The sequence below is a fragment of the Coenobita brevimanus genome, chromosome 61 (assembly GCF_032717465.1).
Source record: "Coenobita brevimanus isolate Jiangsu-jjx chromosome 61, ASM3271746v2, whole genome shotgun sequence".
Classification (NCBI taxonomy): domain Eukaryota; kingdom Metazoa; phylum Arthropoda; class Malacostraca; order Decapoda; family Coenobitidae; genus Coenobita; species Coenobita brevimanus.
The window spans coordinates 35062926-35087942 of record NC_137014.1 but is presented as its reverse complement, the minus strand read 5'-3'; the positions used below and the strand labels follow the sequence as shown (position 1 = coordinate 35087942).

Sequence of the window (25017 nt, the reverse complement as noted above, 5' to 3'; positions counted from 1 at the left end):
CTCCCAATTAAGGAACATTAGCCCGGACAATATGAGAATTACATGTGGTGAAGTATTAGTTGAATGTTACCATACTAAGGGGATTAACCTACTTCACCACACCTTCGCTGCCTTATCCTCTAACTGGCATTTCTCTGACCATATTCATGTTGGTACAGGAGGCTTCGTAGCACCCCATCCTCAACAATTTTTTTTTTTATATTACATCTTAACATTCTCTTGCATATTATTTATGTTGTTATAATATCTACATATTCACACCAATAATATACAAGAATATACTGAGGGGTAATATACAGGATAAATGACTAAGGCGGAGGTGTTAGGAAATTTCCAAAGCCACTCACCATATGACCCTGTGTCCAACCCCTTCGCGTTACCCTACAAAGCCCAGGATTAGAAACAAAGAAGGAAGACGAAGAGGAAGAAGAAAAGAAGAGAAGGAGGAGGAGCGGTGATGTGAGGATGAGTTAGGGAAGGGGGACTGGGATAAACACACACGGACTCAAGGGATATAAACTGTCTCGCTTATGGTCATTCTCTCTCTCTCTCTCTCTCTCTCTCTCACACACACACACACATACACACACACACACACACACACACACACACACACACACACACACACATATATATATATATATATATAACATAAAAACAAAAACACAAAGCTCACACAAACAATGTAACCCTTCTCTAAAGCGCATGTTCTCCCCTACCCATGACATTCTCTCTCTCTCTCTCTCTCATCATCATCATCATCATCATCATCAAGCAACACTCCATACCGGGGTGCATTTTCACTGGCACTGAAGACTTCGTATTACAGGCATCTCCTTGGTGATTTATTTTCCACATTTCACCTTGATATTTTCTTGGCCGCTATTAAGCTAGGTGTACTATGCAAAATAAATCGCTTGGGAAAAGGTGTTATGAAATCTTTTAAATCAAAGTAAATATGTTTCTCAACTTGGCCTCTTCACTGCCATGGTCTAGAACTCGGATTTCCCTTAAGTCAATATTAGACATTTTCCTTCGACTGATGCTAGAGTCAAAAATTATCTTAGCTAACTCTTTAGCTTCTACCCACGTACTCTGGCATTTCGCTCAAGCTAACATCGGGAATTTTGTTCAGTTAAGAGAAACTTCAGACAGTCAAAGGATTAATGTGCGTGTCACAAATCTTCGTCTTAGGTGTGGGGACAAAACAGGCCAGTGACAGTATGGCTAAATTACTCAGCTGTGAAAACAACCACCCGTAAACAGTATATACAAGTACACAAAGAGCTTCATACACAAACACCGTTGAATTTAATGCACGTAACAGCACCAAGACAATAATACGGGAGCCCATGTTTATCTAATTAAACTTACCCTATCTCTGGCTAGGCAAGGGTAAAGTGTTTTTTATACGTGTCCGGCTCTGAGTATACTGAGGACTCGACTGTCCGTTCCCTTAGATTTGCAGTCCTTCCACTTGACAGTGAACAATGGTATGATGACAGATACAAGACACAGACGGTGAAACAGAACACAGTAGTATGGTGGAGGGTAGGACAAATACAGTACAAGGAACAAACAGTGAAGTAGAAGGAAGTGGTGGCAGACACTGCGTGCGGTTGTGGGTTTGGTTATCTAACTGTTGTGGAGAGATGTTAGTTTGTGAACAAGCACCACACAGCCAGTGCAGTTCGATCCCATTCCAGAATGTTCGTCGAGCAAGGCCGCTCACCCCATCCTCCTCCCCCTCCCCTTCTCTCCCCCTCTCATTTCTTACTCCCCATCCTCCTCCCCCTCCACTTCTCTCCCCCTCTCATATCCCCTCACCATCCCCTCCTTTTCCTCCTCTCGTATTCCCTCACAATCCCCTCCTTTCCCCCCTCTCGTATCCCCTCACCATCCCCTCCCCTCCATTCTTTTCCCTTCCCCTCTCCTCATTCTCCTCACCACCTGGCAGATGGTTCTAAGGAGAACAGAGGAATAGGGAGGGGGGAAAGAGAAGGAGACAGAAAAGGGAAAAAATAAAACAGGGATGTTGAGGGGAAGTAAATAATTGCGGAATGGAAGAAAGGTAGAGAAGAGAAGATGAGAGGGTAAAGGGATGAGAGAGAAAAAGCAAAAAAGAGTACAGTAGGAAATGAAGAAGAAAACAGTAACAACAAGGAAATTGTGATGGTAATCTTAATAGCACAACATAAGCAAAAACAACAAACATGGCTAAAACATCTCTCTCTCACGCACACACACACACACACACACACACACACACACACACACACACACACACATACACACACACATGTGCATGCGCGCATGCAAACTAACAGCCCAGCAGACAGCACGTCCAACTCTCAGAGACGAATGTTTAAGCTATTTCCCTTCTGCTCTTTTTTTTTTTTTTTCTGGGGAGGTGGGGTGGGTGGGTTGGGGCTGGGGTGGGGGGAAGGGGCTGTGGAATATTAGATTACAAGGCGACATAATAAACACAGCTGGTTAACCTATTCACCATGAAGATGTATCATTTTAGTTTATTCTTGTTCCCTCCCGACGATTTTATTAAGCATGGGCCGTGAAGACATTAATGAAGACTATAGTCAACCGTTAGGTTCGATAAGTCACCCCTAAGCTGAATAAAATTATCTGGTGGTTGAAGAATAAGATACAAAATACATCATCTGGTTGAAGGGGTTAAATTCTCCGTCGTACCCACCCTGCACAATACAGAGGTTACCTCCACAACTTTGAAGTGAAATTTGTTTGGTACTGGAACACATTTTGCGATACAATAAACTATACATTTCCAAGTTTTCTTGGCAAATCTGTCAACATGGATACCATATATGCTCCACTGGTACCAGTATTAGGTCATGTATCACACCACACCACACACTGACAGAAATGACAATTAACTGTCACGCAGACGTTAAAACTAATAAAGTTTCGAATTTGTAGATAATCTGTGGACGTCCTGTAGCTACTTTCTTCCATATTCTTTTCTTACCATTCAAAACACTCCCACACAGTTTCGGGAACGATGTAACTTAAGACCAGAAAAGGATGGCTGTAATATGAACAGGATATATAGCATACATATAGTTCAACTCATGCTTTATACTTCATTTTATCTCGTAAGTGACGTTACTCAGTCGGTAAGTACATAAGCTGATGCTAATGTAGGTCTAATTTTATCCAGGACTGTCAGTTGTGTGGGACTGAATAATCTTCCATAGCATCACTTGTGGTGGCCAAGTGGTAAGAGATGTGATGCTCTCTGAAAGGACACGAGTTCGATCCCAGGCTGGGGCACGAAACAGTCTTATAATCTGATCTCGTTAAAACAGACTTTACTGATCTTCCACAACACCCAACGACATGTCATAAAAATACCTCGGTGATGCCATTACACCATTATTGAATGAGACTACCCTGATATATATTCAATAAGGATGGTTAGTATCAGCGTAGAGGAGGTGACATGCGGAAGTGTATGGTGGGGGTGGGGGTGGGGGGTTGCTAGGGCAGCAGTGACACCCTGCAATCCCGTAATCCTAAACGACACCGCACTCAGGAGGCCAGCAGACGGTACCACTTGACCATCACTAAACACACTCCTGCAGCTGTACTTGTCACACTGCAATACTAACCACTCACAGTGCACATGAGACTTTACACAGTCAAGAGAGCCTGTGAAGACATCTACATAAGAAAAAGAAAAAAGATGAAGATGAAGAAAAAGAAAACAGGACGTGGCATTCGGGGCTCGATAACCCATTTTACGGTGAAATTTTGTTAGTATGGGTATTATAACAAATCCAGCAGCGAAACGATTATCAATTTATATGAGTAAAAATCTGATGAAACAGAAAAACAACAGCAGCAAAACCAAGACAATTATGCCAGGATATTGAACTTTTTTGTATGAGTGTGTGAAAATAGCTACACCAGTTTCGGCCTGACATGGATCCTCTTCATAGGCTATCGGAAAAGGATCCAGGCTGGGCCGAGTTTTACGCAATTTCAGTGCATGCGGCCATGAGTTTAGTTTCTTCCATTTGAATAACTCACAGTATTGAGAAATCATGACCCTCCAAAATTCAAAGAAATATCAGACAGATCATGAGTCACCTAAGCAAGAAAAACTGTCTTGCACATCAAGTAAAAAAAAAAAAAAAAAAAATAGCACGTTGAACTTCACTAAATTCTCAAAGTTTGGGCGCCTGTCCTGCACTGTAAACAAGGTCATATCCATATACAACGAGTACCCAGGAATTTTTCAATTGGAGAGAAGGAACCTCGCCTTTCTAAACAAGTACTTACGAATTTCCCACTTTATGAGTAAGTGCTCACTTTCTCCACACATCTGGGCCTCGCAATAACCATAAGAGCGCAATATGAGATCATATTTAGCAAAGATCTTAACAATCTCATGATCAGGACAACTTTACTATTCTTTTCCAGCCGACGTCAAACGATTTTAGTCAGCTGACAGCCAGCCGTGGAATCCTTCGTTAGTCAATTTCCACAATAAACAAGTCCTCATAGACCATTACTATCTGGCATCCATTTGTTTTGCCGCATTTTCAGTTCAATATTCACTCTAGTCTGGTTGTGAAGTGTTGTTGTTTTTGAGTAACACAGGTAAGTCTGGCCTAGCAGACCCATCAACCGCAGGCAACCAACTGCCTTCGCAGGGCTGTCTCGTATGAACTGTATGGCAACAAAATGAGTAAACACAAAATTATCATCAAGCAATCTTTCACACAACCTAAGCTCAGGCAGGTTGTATGATTTCAGCGGCCGAATAGCACCAGCACACTATAAACAAACACCCAAGGCCCAACTAAATCTACGAACAGGGGTGGTATTCGCGTTTATGGTTCAACAGCACATGGAAAATTCTGAAAGGAATGAGAGAGTATTTTTGCCTGGAGATATGAATAGAAATGTAGGGAATGTGAAGGAAGATGGAGTAGTTGGTGAGTGGGGTGTGCCTAAAGAAGTCGATGATAATGGCAGTGCTCTAGTGGACATTAGTGCGGGGAGGGCGTTGGTGATAGCCTATACCCTCTTTAGACACAAAATGATCCACAGGTATACTTGGTGAGTGAGGAGAAGAGTGAGTGGTGAACTAAACGAAGTGAAGGCAATGATTGATTGTGAGTGTGTGGATGAGAGAATGGGAAGGTGTGTATTGGATGCAAGAGCATACAGAGGTTGGTGGAGTGGAGATGGTGGTGAAAGTCAAGGATCAAATGCAATGGCGGAATAGAAGGAGGGAAGGACTGGAAGTTGTAGTCCATAAAAGGAGGGTAGAAAGGTTCCAAGAGGATATATATATATATATATATATATATATATATATATATATATATATATAAGAGAAGTGGAGGAGCGATTAAGAAAATATGATTTGGAGCAGATGGGGAAGGCGGAAGAGGTGTGCACGATATTCACAGAAGAAATCTGTGCAGCGTGTGAGACGGTGTGCTGGGTGAAGAGAAGACGAAAAGGGTGCATCGAACAGCATGGTGGAATGAAGAGGTGAGACAAACTGTGGCGCAAAAGAAGAAAGCATATAGTGAGTGGATGGGATGCAGGGGCGTGGAGGAAGTTGAGAGACGGAGGAGAGAGTTATATGTAGAAAGGATGAGAGAGGTGAAATGATTAGTAGGAGAGAGTATGACGAGAGTGGATGAGGAATTTGGAAGAAATCTGAGTATAAAGTGGAGAGAATGTAAGAAAATGTTTGGGAAAGAGGTAAAGAAAGCAAGACAGGGTGATAAAGTAGTTAATCGGGGAGTGAAAGATAACAATGGTAGATTGCTAGTGGAGAAGGGAGAAAAAGTGAGAAGATGGAGAGGTCACTTTCAGGAACTGTTACACATAGAGAATGAAAGTGATGCGAGGATAAGTGCCTGGGAGAAGGAGTGAGGTGAGAAGAGAGGAAGTAATTAGTAGGATGGAGTTGTGTGAGAAAGTCAAAATGGGGAAAGCCCCAGGAATTGATGGAGTGTGTGGTGAAATACTGAAGCATGGGGGAGATATAGTAGTAGAATGGATATGGAAGATGAGCAGATTGTCCTAGAAGGAAGGTAGAGTCCCAGAGGTTTGGAAGTCAGGTATTCACCTGTACAAAAGAAAGGGGGAAAAAGAAGTGTGCGGTAATCACTGGCATACTTGTCGTCTTAGTGTAATAATAAAAGTGTATGATAGGATACTTACTGACAGAGTTAGGGAAATAAGAGAGGAATTAGTTAGCGAAGAACAGGGAAGTTTTAGGAAGGGAAGAGTTTGCGCAGATCAGATATTCATTCTTAGGTCTTTAGTGGAAAAATTTCTAGAGAAGGGAAAGAAGTTGTATGCTGCTCTAATGGATTGGAGAAAGCATTTGACAGGGTGGATAGGCAAGGAATGTGGAAAATATTACGAACTGGTGAAGTAAATAGAAAGGTGAATGCCGTGAAGAGTACGTATAAGGAGGGTAAGGCGGCAGTGGATGTGGATACTGAATTGAGTGAATTTTTCTGTCTGAAAGGGATGTGTCATGCCTCCATGGTTGTTCAGTCTGTATATGGATGGGGTTGTAAGAAATACAAGGTAGGGCAGTGGATGTTGGAGAATCGCTAATGACTGAGGGAAGCGTCTGGAAAATCCCTGTGCTGTTATTTGCAGATGATATGTATTGTTAAGTGAAGACGAAGGGGAACTGCAAGGCTTGGTAAATGAGTTTGAGAGAGTGTGTAAGAAACGGAATCTAAAGGTGAATGTAGCGAAGAGTAAAGTTATGGTCTTCGAGAGAAATGAAGCCACTGGTTGTACAGTGAGGCTGGACGATGAGGAAATGGAAAATGTGAGTGCATTTAAGTACTTGGGTAGTGTAATAAGTATAGAAGGAAGTTTGGAGGGTGAAGTGCTTGAAAGGATACATCAAGGAAGAAAGGTTGCTGGTTCTTTGAAAGCAGTGATAAAAAACAGGGAACTGAGTACAGAAATTTAAAAAAGTCGCTGCATGACAGTATTGTGATACCTATTCTAACGTAAGGAAGTGAAGCTTGAACCTTGATGGAAGGACACAAGTCGAGTGACAGCAGTGGAAATGAGTTATCTGAGAGGAGCATGTGGAGTTACATGGAGAGACAGACTGACATAAGGGGAAGTGAAGAAGCGTCGTGGTGTGGATGTGGATGTGATAGAAAGCGTTAGGAGAAATACACTGAGGTGGTTTGGTCACGTGGAGAGGATGGGGAGCGAGATACTAACAAGGAGTGTGTATGTGAGTTAGGTGAAGGAGGTTAGGGGGGAGAAGGCCATGGATGAGATAAAGAAATGGAGTGGAGAGGTATATGAGAGAGGGGGTGTGACCTGGAAGCATGGCAGTGAAATGGCGGGGGACCGGATGACATGAAGGCGATTTGTTCGTGGCCACCCCTTGAGGAATTGAGGCTTCTGGCAACAGATAGATTGACAGATAGCACATTTTCCTTACCAGTTTATTGATGCATACGGCACGCAGAAATTTTATAATAATTTACAAGATTCTAATAACGTTTATTATCCTACTTAATACAAATCGCAAAGGGAGAGTTCCCATACAGGTTCTAACCCTAGAAAGGTGTCACCCATTTCAACAGTGTCAAAGTATCGGTGGAGGAAATTCACTTGGGCAAGGAAAATAATTTTCAGTAAAATACTTGCAATTAGAACGTATTGGTGAAACTTAGTGCGCATGTAGAGACACCAATCCTTAACATAGGTAAACAGTGATTATGCATGGTTATCAATGGCTCGGTAAACGTTTACAAAACAGTGAAAATTACTCTCGGAAAGGCAAATCCAAGTGGCATACAGAAGCCAGTGTGCTTACTTCAATATAAAGGCGTACTGCTTATCTTCAACCTAAAATGTGGTCCTCTACCGTAGCAGGAGCAATGGGTGGTCATGCATCTTGTATTTGTAAGCCTGAAAAGTATACATAAAATATTTACCAACAAAATTTAAAAATTTCAATGTCATGTCATTCATGTAAATGACTCTGGAACTCCTGAAATGTATTTCAACAAGTATTGTTCTTTGATAACGTATTTTAAAAATTTCAACAGGTATCGTGCATTACAACAGGATGTATCTATATACTGTATTCGTGAACACTCATGAGGACAGCTTATCTGTAACTTCTAGCAGTCATTGCAGACTGGAATATAGTGTTATGGGTATACATGCCGTTGACAGGTGCTACAAAGTTTCTTCATCTTTTGTCCTGTGCTGACAGGATGTAAAATCCATCCAGTGTATACCTACGCACAAAGTATCGCCAGGTGAAATCCATCCGAACGCGTTCAATAGGCTACATGAGCAACCACCTACCCACTTATATAATTGGATAAATGATGCAGCTACTGGGAGTACCAAGGGACCATTTTTGCTGAAACACAATGAACCTAACAATGTTGCAAGGTGCCCGGGGTAATTAATGAATTTTGTTCAGTTACCAATATAGCACTTTTTTCGGTCGATCTATGGACATTCACTTCTATTTAGCATTTTTTTTTTTCTTTTTTGGGGGGGTTAACGCATAGCCTAACCACAAGAAACATCGCGACGTTCTGGAAAATGAAGCAAAGTTTAGAGATATTAGCACTTTTCCTAGCGATTCTCTCCAGCTATTTACTACTTACTACTTAACGACGTTCAAGCGATTTTATAATCGAACAATGTTTTCGAATTCTGAATCGGCAACTCTGTGTCTGTTTGTCCCTCTCAGTTTATCATCACTCCCAGCTACAGCTTATCACACTCGCTCTCCCTCACATGCTCCTTCACTGTGGGAGATATTGTAGCTGACGATTAATGTGAGTTCGATACTTGAGCATGAGGAATGGAGTAAGGATTGAGTAGAAAGGAGGTGGGGGTTGGATAAGGTGAGAGAGAGAGAGAGAGAGAGAGAGAGAATGGGGATGTCTGCTCTGTTATTTACCATCCTTAATGTTAATCGCGTAGTCTGAGGGTTGGCCACCCCAGTGGACAACCCTCTCTCTCTGAGGAATACCTTCGGACCCCCTAAAGTGCTCTCCTTGAGTCACCTCGTTATTAGGCTTGGCCATCCCATTTTTCAAATCCTACAATACCGACTCTCCTGCCCAACATCACTCGAGCGATTGAAGGGAAAAGAGCACAGTAAAGAGGCTGACAAAGATGATGATGGTGGTGATGATGACGAGGAGGAGGTATGACTGAAGATCGTATTCTATGAGGCTTTTGGAAATTTCGTAACAGCGCTTTCTTAGCAATTTCGTTTATACATTTCACCTTAATATCCTATAACATGGTCTTGATGGACACTGTATCGATATTTGAAAGCTATAATAATATACTCGTAGAAATGAACAGGCAGGTGAAATGTAACAAATAATTCGTTAAGGGTTGCTACGTGGTGTCCTATGACAACAAGATAACATCCTTTGAATCATGGTTGTGTGTGGGTCGACCTTTTCTTTGGAGACTTGTAATGTGGAAAGTGGTATGACTCTGTGGTGTGCTGTAGTAGCTAGGCAGGATGTGGTATAGTGGTAATGAAAGAGGAGGGTGGAGTGTAAAAAGCTGTGGTGTGGTGGGGTGGTATACATGTGGAGTGGTAAGATGTGATAGCCAGGTGACGTGTGGTGTGGTGTGGTGTGATGTGTTGTGTGGTGCGGGAGTGACAGAGCTGGGACGTGTGGTAGAGGGTTGGAGTGGGGTTGACCAGGGTGGACTGTGGTGAGGTTAGATGGTATGTGGCTCGGTCGTGCGGCAGAGGGATGGAGTGGTGTGGTAGTAAAGGATGGGATGATGAGGGGAGAAGGGTGATTTGGTGTGGTGTAGTGGTAGTGGTGGTGGTGGAGTGGTAAGTGTCGTGAACGTGACCATGTGTACTCCAGTTACATTTAATCTAGCGTGGCTTGTCTCAGATTCTACCCACCCTCTCCCTGCCTCCCCCACACTTCACCATCCTAGGGCACTGTCACTGAATATTCCTCACTCTGAAATACGATGACCAAAACTGTCTCCTTCCCTATTCCAGTGCCTGTCTGCGTGTGTCCCAGAGTCGTATTCTAAGTAGATCTGAAGATTTCGTAACACCTCTTCCATAGCAATTTATTTTGCACCTGACGATTCAATATCGTCTCGGATGTTGTTGATTGCAAATTATGCCAGCATTACAACGATACGCATAGCATACATAAGAATGCTAAAGTGCAATACGCAAAATAAATCGTTATATAACTGCTACGAAGCCTCTTATGTCACCTAGAATACGATCCTTATAGTCAAGATATATCTCCTATATCGGCGCTTGGGACTGAACTTCTGAAATGATGGATATTTCAAAGCCAAGGTAAAAATCTGCAGACTATATTTCTATTGGAGATCCAGATATAAAAATATCCAATCAAATGATGCCTAATACAGAGCCGCAACGAACAATATAATCGGCAAACTTTAACCTGAATATTTACCTTGAAATCTTGGAACTGACATTTTTGTCTCCTTGTCTAAAACAGTCACAGCAAAACAGAAAGGAGGACTAGGTTGCTTATAGTCAACGGCAACTTTGGAACACAGTGTCTTAATTTTAGGCAGTTACCTGTTTAGGATACCTTATACTAGACAACACACACACACACACACACACACACACACACACACACACACACACACACACACACACACACAGAGCTCGCTGGCTCAGTGGTTACGTTCTCCCTTGCCGTCTGGTAGACGGGAGTTAGAGCCTCGCTCAGGTTGCGAAGAGTTTCACTGACGAAGTGGGTGGTTACCGTCCCCCTTGAGCAAGGAGACGGGTGTATGCGTGTGTGAAGGTCACAGCCTTGCCTTTAGATCGGACTATATGAGCTCTCAGCTCCCTTCCGGGAGGGTAAAAGCTGACGATCACGACCATCAAGTGATCCTGACCGACCCGGTGAATTACACAAACACACACACACAAATGTTCAGCTGGCATGAGAGTGTGCAGACGTGAAACTGATTTGAGTATGAGGTCATGGAATCCAAAAGAACGGTGGAAAGACAAAGAGAAATGTTTCTGGTCACCTTTTACAGTTACCCCTATCTAGAAGGAAATCATAATCAGGGTTTCACACTGAATGAAGATTTATTGTTCAATAGTAGTTCGAAGTCTCGTTAGACTGCACGAAGAGCGGTACATGAGGACACTGTTACCCGTACAGTCCTGAAATTATTTAAATTACCAACTGCACGTTTTTCGTCCGGTGTGAAGCCCTGACTATGATTCCTTCCAGCCAGGGGTAGAGATAAGGAGTGAGCAGAAACTGCGACTCATGACTGCACATGTAGGATAGCAGTCGGGAGTGCCGGGAGCGAGTGTTTATAATTTAGGATGTATAAATTTGGAGGTGTTTAAAGAGACACCATCCTGAATAAACTCAGGGATCAAGTTTATGACAACATATAAACAAAAATATTCTCCAAAGCCGTATCAGCTGATATTTCTGAGTTTATCCACCTTTATGTGGTATATACAGTATATTGACATCTAAAACTGTAAAGCATCAGGGCAGATATTCTGCATATATCTACCTTTCTACTGCTAATATTGTCTTGTCTATGGCTGCCATGCGCCAGAACTGATATTATTTTATCTACCTTTCTGTTGCAAAGCTTCATTCTAAAATTGTCACGTACTACTGTAGAGATGATATTATGACTTTATCCACCTTTCTGTTGCAGTCTTCGTCATGTCTAAAACTGTCATGCGCCAGACTGTAAGGTGACCTTTGTCTGGCCTTGGAGAGCCTCTTGCTGCCTGTCTGAGTGAGGGGTGTCAGATCATCATGCAGTAACAGTCAACCTTGCTGCCACACTGAGCCAAAGTGGGGAGTGTCTGGGTGAGGTTCATTGCAGCTGTCGTGTGTGTGTGTGTGTGTGTGTGTGTGTGTGTGTGTGTGTGTGTGTGTGTGTGTGTGTGTGTGTGTGTGTGTGTGTGTGTGTGTGTGTTAGTAAAATTTACTTTCCTCAAACGTCAGTGTCATCCCTTCCATGAATGAGTATTACATACTTGTCCGCATTACCTGTTAGGTAAGTGATGTCCCCAGATGCATCTCACAAACCTCATTCGTTCAGATCTATCTCAGCAGTGGTATTTACTTATGTTAAAACTGTATTATCTTTGTCATCTTTAATAGTTACACCAAAGCTAACCTCGGCTTTCATAATCAGACCCCGTTGATTACTCCGCAATTTATCTTGAAGTATTTACTATAGCGGGTTCTTCCTATACTGAAAAAAATTCCCTAACCCGTTTCAGCTTACTTGGTGGCCAAGTGTAGTCAGACTGGAGGGTCAATTTGACCAATAACCCAAGATACTCATTCCCACCTTATAACTAAGGCTCATCGAATTTCATGAAGCCACTACTCAGTATTCAAGTTGTGGGAATGGACCAGTTCCGTCAGGTAGCAAGCACACTACAACTGTCTCTTATGCAGTAACTAGAAATCACACAGACAGCGCATACCTTCGCCTATGCCAGTGCCATTAAAAAGGATCAGGAGCCGCTCTAAAATTTCATCAATTCTTTCTTGGTCCATGGCCCACCCTTCCACGAAATTTCATTGAAATTCATTGAGAACTTTTGGAGATATTGTGCGAGATACTCCGGACCTGGATCTGGATCCCCCCAAATTTAATTATTTCTTCCTTGGCCCATGGTCCACCCTTCCAAAAAAATTCATCAAAATCCGTTCAAAACTTTTTGAGTAAAGTTGTTAACAGACAGACAGACAAACAAACAGACAGACAAACAAAGAGGAAGACAAACAAACAGGAAGACAAACGCACAAACAAACAAACAAATGCCGGCATAAACAACCTTCTTGGCGGAGGTAATAATGTGTCGACTCTCATAAACATCACTTAGTCCTAATTACCTAAGGTCCATACACTCCACTAACCAACCTCGATATGCCAATGAATATATATATATATATATATATATATATATATAGTTCTGATTCGATAGAAATTCCTGAAAACATAAAGTTGTGTATTACGTAACCACTAAAACATAACTGCATAAACCGGTGAACTATGCGTATTACCTCCATTTCATTTCATTTTATTGATTTTTTTTTGGGGGGAGAGGTTGTTAAAACAAGCAGCTTTGAATATACGGAGGTGAGTTAGGCATCTCTAGAAAGCTCATTACACGACTACACTTGACCTAGGATAAAACACTGTAGTCTCTCATTTACCGTCTTTGTTGCAAAATATTATTAAAGATAAACGTTAACCATCAGCCTCCGCTTGAAACTTCCCTTGCGTTCCCAATGTCTTCATTTTACCAAATCTAGAAATGGATGGGATTTGTTTTTGCTGATCGGCCTATATTCCGAAAAAAAAAAAAATCAACTTTGCTATTTTATCTTGATTAAAACATGTTTAAAACAACAATTTCGATAATTATATCCTAAACTGTAAAGGGCCAAGGCATAAAGAAGGAAACACGTACTGTGCATGGCTGTTCGTCCAAAGATGAGGTGATAAAGTTCAAATCCCACTATATTTAATGCAAAAACCATTGCAAGCTAAAAAGAAAGAAAGAAAAAAAAAACCGCTTTAGAATCTCTCTTGGTTGTAGGTGGTGGCCAACATCACCCACTCACTTCATGCAGTGCTGCCTACTGCATATTTCGCCTTTATCATTTTTTTTTTAAATGTCTGCTCTTCTCTCTTCCTAATTCTCACATCTTATCTGTCGCTTTTTATTACTCTTCTTTCTTTTCCAGGTGGCTGGAAATTGAGTGACAAGCCTAATGGTGTCCTGGCTTCACAGCGCTGGGTAGTAACCATATAACCAACCCTACGTGTCTGCAAGTGGGTTGGTGGAGGATTAGTGCCCGGAAAGCAACTATCTCAAGGACAAACGGCCACCCCTTATGGGATTATGGTGTCTGGCTATAGATAGAATCTCTCTCTCTCTCTCTCTCTCTCTCTCTCATATTATAGCGCCTGATTGTTTTAACACCTACACTCATCCTCCCCCACTCGTACGCTAAGGAAGACAGAGCAAGATGGCGGGTTTTTGCATGCATGAGTGGGTCTCTATGGTGTGGCACGCTCCTCACAATAGGTCAATTTAACTCATCACTTTTGTATATTCAGCACGTGACACGGTTTACGAGGCTTCGAGGTATATATGCTGTTTTTATGGGAAGCCGTCAGAAGGCACGTTGTGTGGGTTATTTTTCTTTCAGACGGACTATTCTGTTTTTCTTTAAGGCGTTATCATATCTCTGCTAAATATATCGTCACAAAACAGTATTTATAAATTATTATATGAATCATTCTCGTGCCTCCATAACTCTCCTTTAGATAATTTTGTTCATCAGTAGCCTACTATTCATTTCTGAGACATTAAGGCAGTTATAAGAAAGCTAAGTCAGAAATACAAGGTAGGATTTTTTTTTTTTTAACTAGTGTTTTTCTACATCACTCTCCAGAACTTTTTATGTTGTTCTGATGTGAAGTTAGGTTATTGTTTGTGCCCGCCACGATTCTTTAAGTAAATAAATACATAAGTAGATAAAAAAAAACATCGTATGTAAATAAATAAGACAATAAAAGAGCCCATGATGTCTGTGAAGCTAATGCTTGTTTGACCTCGCGCCCCACCACCATAACATCACCAGACAACCAGTGACTGTCGCCCCGCCACATAACTCGCCACATCGAGGTTAACTGCCGTGGTCGTTCTCTCTTACCAACAAGCACTCACGTCTCCTTGCTGTATCGGCTACGTTTTGTTAATCCTAACTTCTAAATTCATTGTTAGGAGCATGATAATTTGGAGATATATTTTCGCGTGATTTATAAGTATGAAAGTTCTCCACGGTATGCACAAATGTTATTGAGATGGCGAGTCTAATTAGTACATTTCGCTGTGTATTCTGTGCGTTAGTCGGCAACGTGGAAATTATATGTTCGTGGTCACTCCCTCCAGGATTAAGGCGTCTGGGTAAAGATGCAAAGATAAATAAAGCCTCAAATGCATTTCAACCGCCCTGCAACTTTCAAAAGGTAAATAAGTATCCAGGCAAATTAAATACGGATGAGCATCGAATTCTCCCACATTGCCCAATATCCACCGCGTAGGATTGTTTTCCACAAGGTATTAAAATCGCTTGACATATATGAACGAGGAGATCGATGTTTACCTTCTGAATTATAAGATGACCCTTAGTTCTTGCCTGAGGACACAAGTTTTAGTACATTCTTGAGACCAAACTGAGAATCGAGCTTTTGGAAGACCCTCTGTAGAGAAGGGGTTAATAAAAACTATTTCTAACCATCCATTTCGAAAGTCTATCCAAAGGTGAATAAAATCGTCTGAAGAAGGAAATACAAAATACGTCACCGGATTCAAAGGGTTTGCTTTTCAATCTTCCTATACGTCAGTGATAGTTATTATGTTTATATATTCCAAGTAAAACGATTCTTTCTAAGCTGTAGAAAATTGTTTGGCGATAGCAAAGAGTCAGATACAAAATTGGTCGTTGTACCGAAAAGAGTTAAGAGAGAGGGGGCGTGGTGATTGATATGAGAGCCAGGGGGTGCGGTGGAGAGGTTGTAAGGTGGTAGAGGGGGGGGGGGTATGTGGCATGGTGGAGACAGAGGAGAGATGGCAGAGGGGTGGGGTGGAGGTGAAGCGGAGGGTTGAAGATAGATAAAGCGGGGAGGTGTAGGGAGGGTAATGGTGTGTCAGAGGGGTTTGGGGTGAAGAAGGGTAGCAGCGGTGTGGTAGCGGGTACTGGTGTGGTAGGAGGCTGGGAAGGTGGAGGAGGAAGAGGGCAGTGGTGTGGTAGACCGACGGGGAGGTGAGGGTGAGGGGCGGAGGGTGTGGTAGAGGTGGATAGGGATGTTGTGATGGCGTGGCAGTGGGATGAGGAGGGATGTGGTGGAGGGAGGAGTGTAGGAGGTATGGGGGGAGTGAGGGGTGTGTTGGTATTGGTTGAGGTGGAGGGAAGGGTGACAAAGGGTAGTGATGTGGTAAAGAGGTGGGAATAGGGCAACAGGGATGGGGAGGGGGAAGAGGGATAGATAAGGGTGTGGGTGGAGGAGGTTAGTGGTGTGGCTAAGTGGGGGATTATCAGTAACCCTTCTCACCCCTCCCACGACAACCACCCTCTTAGCCACGTCAAACAGCCCGACCCAGCCAACCCTAAACCTACAGTGCTATGTCAAGATTTCAAGATTAGTGCCACGTCAAGAATGGTGGTACGTCAAGATCAGTGCCACGTCAAGAACAGTGTCACTTCAAGATCAGTGGTACGTTATGATTAACGTCAAGATTAGTACCACGACAAGGTTAGTGTCACGTCAAGATTAGTGTCACGTCAAGATTAGTGTCAAGATTAGTGCCACGTCGATTAGTGCCACGGCGATATTAGTGCCACGGCCAAATTAGTGCCACGTCAAAATTAATGCCACGTCGAAATTAATCCCATGTTAAACTTATATATGAGTAGTGCAAGGTTCCAAAACGCTTAACTCTTCAGTCCGTTGACGTATTTTCCATTTCCTTCTTGCTGTCATCATTGGATTTTATTCAGTCAAGAGGGACTTTTCTATCTGTAGGCGTTAGATATAACCTTCACTAACTCCTCTTCTATGAGGTCCTCCCAAATGAAGATCGTCTGGTGGCAGCAAGAATAAATTACAAATGGTGTCCTCATGCTGAATGGATAACTCTCAGGCTCCACCTAAAAATAATCGCCAGGCGTTAACTGGAATAGACCACTACAGATGTACCGACCACGACAGGGTTAATGGTGACAGTATGAATTTTCTCAGGCTCATACGACTCACTGTCAACTGAATAAAATAGTCTGGTGTTGGATGGAAAAGAATATGTATACTGTAATGTACAGATGGGTGATGACAAACAAAATCTTGTGTACGATTCAGTTACCATGTTTAAATTTACCGGTAAATAGCGCTACGAGGAGGAGGAGGAGGAGGAGGAACAGGAGGAGGAGGAGGAGGAGGAAGAGAAGGAGGAGGAGGAGGAGGAGGAGGAGGAGGAGGAGGAGGAAGAGGCAGATGACATTTTCTATATTATGCTCCTATATCAACACACAAGGCCTCCAAGACACAAATATTGAAACTGCAGAGGATTTTTTTTTCTTACACAAAATGAACAGAGGAAGAAAAAAAAATCCATACACCAAATTATAGGCGTAATCCATTCATTTAGAAAATCTGCAACAGGTGAATTTGAATTGTTGTGGGTTGAGGTGTGGGGGGAAATTAACTTGGGGAAGTGAGTTCTAAAGAGAAGCGGTTTAGGTAATGAAGGATGCAAAATGAAGTACTGAAATTTTTAACTTAGTTCTCTCTCCTTAATTTGACCAAGATTTTCGTTCTTTTGCAGCGTATTTCATGTAGCGCAGTGGCACAAAAAGAAAGTGGTAATGTAATTCATCCTTTCCACAACACTTCGTGATTAACATCATAGCGTTAATCTCTTGTAACAACACAGCATTCAAGATAGAGGGATGGCAGTTCTAGGCCAAGTTATTGTAACGAAAGAATAACCACAGGAACCAACACACACAGAGTATCAAAGAACAACGCTTCCAGATGCAATTCAAACTTGCTATACATCTTTAATTTGGCCCAGATCTTCGTCCTTTTGCAGCTTATTTCACACAGCTCAATGTCAAAATTAGACAATGCTACGGCGCTACATCCTTTCAGTAACACATTTTCTTGACTAGCTTTGTATTTTAGTGTCAATCTATTGCTCAAGCTCAACATTCAAGAGAGAGAGTTGGCAACTTTAGGCAGAGTTAGAGTAAAACCAGTATAGAACCAGCTCGAAGAAAGTAGCGCGCATGATAAAACTTGAAAATGACACACACACACACACACACACACACACACACACACACACACACACACACACACACACACACATATATATATACACACACAGACGTATCTGTACATAATAATACGCAGCTCATTAGGCGTACGTAAATAAAATGCAATAATGAACTAAAACGCTAAGCCGCAACACTTTCTTTTGCACCCACTGGATTCTTCTATGTCCAACCATTTCTCTCTTTCTGCTAAAACCTAGACAAAATAAGTAAATACAGAAGCGGGGAAGCTGTGGCTGAATCGGTAGAGAGGCGACCTGCAGTCCTAATGGACCCAGGATCGAATCCCGGCTGGGGCAGGAAACAGTTTAAGGATCTGAATGTCCTAAAAAGCAGACTTTCTGATCTACCAGATGACCCGCCGACATGTCGTAAAAATACCCACGTTAATATCAAAACATCAGTCCTGTGTGAGACAGCCATAGCATGTATTCAATATGGATGGTGGGTGTTAGCGCCGAAGTGGTGACATGTGGAGGTGTAGGAGGACTGTTGTGCCTTGGGATTGGTCACTGTCCCCAAGAAATAGGCTCTGAAGCCTTTGCCCAAAGTCGGACACGCAAAAAATATAAAATAAAAATAAGTAGAGATGATAAATAAAAAAGTGAGTAAGAGGGGAGAGTAGAGGAGTGAAAGAGAGCATAGGAGTGAGACAGGAGGGAGGGAAGGATGAGAGAAGAAAAGTGAAAGGGAAGGAGAGAGTGAGAGGGAGGGGTGGCGAGAGAGAAGGAAGGGGGCGGGGGAGAGAAGAATGGGGGGAGGGGAGGGGAGGGGTGATGTGAGAGGGAGGAGGGAGGGAGGGAGGGAGGGGTCGAGGAGTCGAGTGCACAAGGAACCACTGTGGCTGAAGCCTCGCCGTGCCCTCTCCCACAACATCACCACCACCACCTCACCATTGTATGTATGGTGTGTACAGTAGTGTGATGGTGATGTGCCCTGTGGAAGTGCCTATATCTACCTCCCTGCCAATCTATCGATCAGTCCGTCTATCCATCGACCTATCCATCCATCAATCTATCTATCTATCTAAAACTATGAAACCAAAGGCAAGGGCTCGAAATGGACTATTCTTCCTTCAGTTGTTGTTGTTGATTAACCCCGGTCTGTCAGGACGAGCAAACTCACCGACCGAGGCAAGTAACTGCCTCTGCAAGGCCGTCCCATTCTTTCGGTAACCTTTCTGAACTCGTAACTGATCAAGTTAAGCTTAGGAAATATTTGCAAGTAACTGTCCCAGCAGGGCCGTCCGGTTCTTTCGGTAACCTTTCTGAACTCATAACAGATCAGTTTAAGCTTAGGGAAAATTTTTGAAAAAGGCCTCTGAATTCCGTGCAAATTTATTTTACTGTATATTCTCTCTTTCCCGAATCCCTCCCCTCTCCTCAGATTTCGGAAGCCAGACAGTTTACTGATTGGAAACCCCCTTCCAGCAGCTCTAAATACGTTCCTGAAAGGCTGAAACCTGCATTTTTGTTTTTTCCCCGAAGAAAGAAGAAAATCATGATCAGTTCCATTCGAGATGTCTGAGCTCACAGCATTTACAAGACGGGAGGTTATAGGGAACAGGGAGAGGGGAAGACAGTGCAAGGATGATTGGTCTTCAGTTGATCGGTTGTGTACATGAAGGATTGACAACAGTGGTTAATTCTTGGAATAGAAAACTGGACACAACAAGGGTGAAAGTGTTGGACAGACGGATGCTCCATGCCCACCACATCGGGGAACGAAGCCAGGTAGAGTTCAAATGAAACATGTCCAGAGTAATAGCGATTGTATAGAGCGATGCAGCATCATGGTGAACTATGGTGTGATGGTGGAGTACTGTATATGTAAATGGTGTGGTGGTGGTGATGCACGTACTATAGCCATGTGTGGTGATGCATGTATTATATGGTGGTGGTGTGAGATGGAGAATGAAAGGAGCGTGTGTGATGGTGTGAGATGGAGAGTGTTGAGGGGAGTGCGTGTACTCGTAATAGTCAGAGAAGTGTGGAGCCAACGCGTGTGGTGGTGAGGGCGGCACACGACCCTGGAGTGAAGTGAGGCGGAGATTTATTAAACTAAACGACTCCTCATGTGGCCAGTCAACAGAGCCACCACCACGCATACACACATACGAGTACAGCACACACTAACTCCTCCAATTCTTTCTTATAAAAAAAAAAAAAAAAAAGCCAGAATAATTATGCGCAGTCCAAGGAAACAAATACACTCGTAAGTATATTTTTTGCATACAGTGGATGCACTTGAAATTTATTCTGGCTAACACCGGGGCTCCCAGCAGTTAAATATTAATAACCTGAATACTACTCTTAGAACTATTAAAGAACTTAAGGAAAGACCGAAGCGCTCAACACAGTACACGAAAGGATTTTTTGCTTTTCGGCTGATGGTTGATGAATAAACAAGTTTAATGGCCTTTTGAGATTAATGTTAATAAACAAATGAATGAGAAGTACATACTACCGTTAACTGCTCACACATCCAGACCTGCCAAGCATCTTGCCATAGTGACGGCATGCGTAAACTCGGAGTAGTTTGTGTGTGTGTTTGTGTGTGTATGTAATTCACCGGGTCGGTCAGGATATCACTTGATGGTCGTGATTGTCAGCTTTTAACCTCCCGGAAGGGAGCTGAGAGCTCATATAGTCCGATCTAAGGGCAAGGCTGTGACCTTCACACACGCACACACCCGTCCTCTTGCTCAAGGGGGACGATAACCACCCACTTCGTCAGTGAAACTTTTCGCAACCTGAGTGAGGCGCGAACTCCCGTCCACCAGTTGGCAAGCGAGAACGTTACCACTGCACCAGCGAGCGGTGTGTGTGTGTGTGTGTGTGTGTGTGTGTGTGTGTGTGTGTGTGTGTGTGTGTGTGTGTGTGTGTGTGTGTGTGTGTGTGTGTGTGTGTGTGTGTGTGTGTGTGTGTGTGTGTGTGTGTGTGTGTGTATCGATTCAAACTGTGTATTCAGCTACTTTATACCTGATAGAACGGTTCACCATTTATTCTCCCTGTATAACCCTTTGATTTCAATAAATTCATATATATATATATATATATATATATATATATATATATATATATATATATATATATATATATATATATATATATATATATAATTCCTATTCATCCTCCCCCTTCCACTCCCTCACACACTCACATTTCCTAATTCCCTCCCTCACACTTCCCCAATAGTCCCACACTCGACCTTTCCTTCACTTCCTCATACTGTACTTGTCTCATATTTCAGTCCATCCTATTTACGCAATCGCCTCAAACACTTTTTTTTTTTTTCACTTTGAGTACAAAATATATATATATATATATATATATATATATATATATATATATATATATATATATATATATATGCAACTCTTAAACTGCGCACAAGACAATTTATCGCCACGTTTGCTTATTCTGTTTCATTGAAGTACGTTGTAGTAGTACTAAAAACTAACCAGGCTACAAAGTGCATTATAATCTTCAAGTGTACTCTTACTGTCTTGGCATCAGACACGATCACGCCCACCACATGTCTGCAAGTTGACCAGAGGCCACTTTATTACTGAGTACAATTGTGTGGCGATAACAAGAATAAAACTGCTGTCTGTCGTTGATAGCTGTTATTATAGACTGTTTTAACCCCTGAGATGAAAGACAATCACTTGGCAGAGGCACGAATAAATAGTTAAGATTTTTGTTGCTTGAGCACTAATGTGATACCACTATGTTCACCACAGCAGCTAAGTAAATCTTTCTTGCGTCAGATTACAATATGATATATTTTCAAAAGCAGGCCTCATCTCTTGAATGCAATGATTTATTCATTTCTGTATTTTTACTCTTGCTATAAAACAATTACACTCAAAATCCTCCACAGGAGCACCCACTAATGTTTAATAACATCCAACTCAATCCTGTAACATCTTTAAACATACTTGGGGTTTCATTCTCTCGGGATTTATCTTGGAGAGATCATACTACATCTCTTGTGAAATCTGCCTCCCGGAGATTAGGTGTCTCCGTACTTTCTTTACCCTTGCACAGTTGTTGACTTTACACACGGGTTTTATTCGCCCCTGTGTAGAGTACAACTCTCATGTGTGGGTAGGCTCCCCACATACAGCTCTTCCCAACAAGATGGAGTCAAAGGCTTTCCGTCTCATTAACTCTCCTTCTCTTACTGGCTCCCTTCAACCTCTGTCTCTTTGCCGCACTGTTGCATCTGTATCTCTTTTCTATCGCTGCTTCAATGGTCACTGCTTCTCTGAACCGTCTGCTTGCACCCCTCCACCACTACGACGGGCACGCGTCCGTCGTAGTTGCAACACTCTCATCCCTGTTCTGTCCAGCTCTCTAATGTAAGATTTAACCGTTGCTCCCAGTCCCTCATTTATGCAACAGGTCAACTCTGGAACTGTTTCTCTCTGTCTGTATTTCCTACTTCCTATGATCTTTAGTCTTTCAAACGCAGTGTGTCCAGGCATCTCGAAATGAACTGGTCTTGAATTTGGCACTCTGTTGTCTTGTTTTTTTGTTTTTTTCTCGGAAAGAAAGGTTTGCGGGCTCCTGGCCTTTGGTTCCTTCCTTGGATTAAAAAAAAAAAAAAAAATAGGGTAGACTTTTCGAACTGGAGAAACTCAAGATACCCTTCATTAACCCTTCTGTTACTAAGGTGCTCTCTTAAACTGAATAAAATCGTCTGGTAGCAGCAAAAATAAAATATAAACTACGTCATGGGAGTGAAACGGCCAGTAAAAGAAACGAAGGACAAAGCACTAATCAGAGAGCCAGATGGTAGGGTATGAGGCTGGCGGGTTGGGATGGAACAGATTAAGTGCCAACATAGTGGAGTAATATGACAAAGCCCGCAGATTATCGTAATCCACGCTCGCCCCTAAAAAGTCATAATACAGACTACAGGAAGATAAATTGCTTGAAAAAAAAAAAAAAAATTAAAGCATCACCTGTTTGATACATCAAGGTATAGTATTCTGTGTATATTATTTAATGATTATTAGGGTAATTCAGTCAATCACAATTTTCGGCACATTCAAGACCAAAGTGGTGTGGATGTAAGACATCTTCCCGCCAATTCCACAGTATTAAGATTCAAAGGAGTTAACTATTTTCGTAGGAATTAAGGACATTTGTGGTAACAGCAGTATTCTAGCTGACATCGGATACTTCGTAGCACTTTCTCCTTGTGCTCTGTTAATCAGGTCACACCTTCATATTCACTTATATGCAAACTTGGTCGATATCAGTATACACAGCATACAAGAAAACGTTAAGGTGTAATATGCATAATAAATCACTAAGAAGTGAAACGAAGCGTAAGCTACTAACCCATCTCGGAAAAAAAAAACTATATTTATTTGTTTGTCTTGTGAGAACAAACAAATATCACAATTTGGTTTTAAAGCCAAGTAATTTATCCAGATAGTTTGTCGTCATATACTGGTATGCTGTCAAGAGCGACAATGACAAAATGACTCCATGCTGCAATAACTAAATAGTAATAAAAAATTGCCACCGTAGCCATATTCGGCTACTTCATTTCATCCAGTTCAGCCCCGCTATATTTACTCTGTAATATAATGTTTCCACCTAGCTAATCCCGCTGTCACATGATTCAGTGGTTGTTCTTCATTCCATCTAACTCTGTCTCCCAGTAAAATAATACTGTATTCCTCAACATTATCCTTCCATCTTACTCACTGTTGTAGGCTACTGTATGCTTTTTCCCCCATGTCGCGAGTTGAATAATGAGACTTAGTTGGATCAGCATGCATGATGATCTGATCTGATCTGGTCAAGTAGTTCTCCTATTACGCCAACCACCAGAAATGTGGTACAGAAAATTGTTGTTTATTTGCTGCAATGAAGACGTGATCTTGCAGTATTACTTTAATTTCGGGCAACACGAAATCTCAGTAATTTAATCTTTCCTATACAGAACTTTCAACAGATCCACGATGACTGCATGGTAGCAAAGGAAACAAGCCTCAAGAATTAACCTCCCCCCACCAGACTTTTTGTCAGGAATAAAATCCAACCCTTTAGTCTTTTTCCTTTGCAACCATTCACCGAGTTCAAAGACACGTTATTCTTATATGGCTTATGGATCCCAATGTACACATGGAATATTTACAACTTTAATGTTTGTGTTTGACGTGGAACTCACAGAGGAAAACACTACCAATCAGCCAGACTAGGAAGCACAAGAACAGACAATTTGTAAACTACTCAACTTTATGGGATCAGGTGCCTAGAACACATGGCGGGAAAGATGGCAGGGAATGTTGTGATGTAGATGGTGTGCCACTGTGATTTCGAGTGTAGTGTTTAGCGCATGGCAATGGTTCAGTCGTAAACTGTGTGAAACGGGTGTCAGAAGTGACTAAATGCGAACAAGAATATCCGGAGCAGATAAACTGAGTAGAGGCATCAGGTTTGAACTAGGCCAGTCAGCCCAGGTCAACCGTCAAGCTAAGGTGGATGTACAGAATGAATGAACACATTTCTATTACTCAAGGTGCGATCAAGATTACAGAACATTTTATGACTAGGTATCTTCTTAGGATGGAAGAAGGTACTGATTTTTGCAAATGTAAATTTCTAAGTAGAAATGAACATGAAACGTACCAGATATCAGATGTGGATTATCATAGAACAGTATGGTTAGCAGATCAGATGTGGATTATCATCAGAGAACAGAAAAGGTATAATGGTAGTTGATGGGTTGGCAAGTGGTGGTGAAGCAGGTGAGGGGAACAGTAGGGGTGATTTGGGGGAATCAACTGAATTTTTAGAGTGAACCATGAGTGTACACATGATAGCAGCCCCGATGTGTCATTATTCCGAGGTGCCTTAGGGTACTCACCATAGGGTCCGTAGTAGTCCCCCTCCTGTGGCCTGGGCTTCGGGTCAGGGTCAGGCTCAGGCTCTGCTACGGCCCATGGTAGAGCAAGGGCGAAGGCGAAGCAGAGGGCAAGGAAGATGTGTGTGGGTGGGTGGGGAGGGCGCCTGCCGGGGGGCGCGGTCCACCCCAT

At 42.3% G+C, this 25017-nt stretch overlaps 1 protein-coding gene across 1 annotated transcript in view; it reads right to left on the bottom strand.

The window, feature by feature from the left end:
• Window positions 1-25017, bottom strand: part of LOC145403745 (uncharacterized) — a 59932-nt gene extending 34915 nt beyond the window's left edge. The window contains exon 1 of the mRNA XM_080275423.1: window positions 24849-25017. Within this exon, the coding sequence (XP_080131549.1) occupies window positions 24849-25017 (169 nt within the window). The remainder of the gene's footprint in view (window positions 1-24848) is intronic.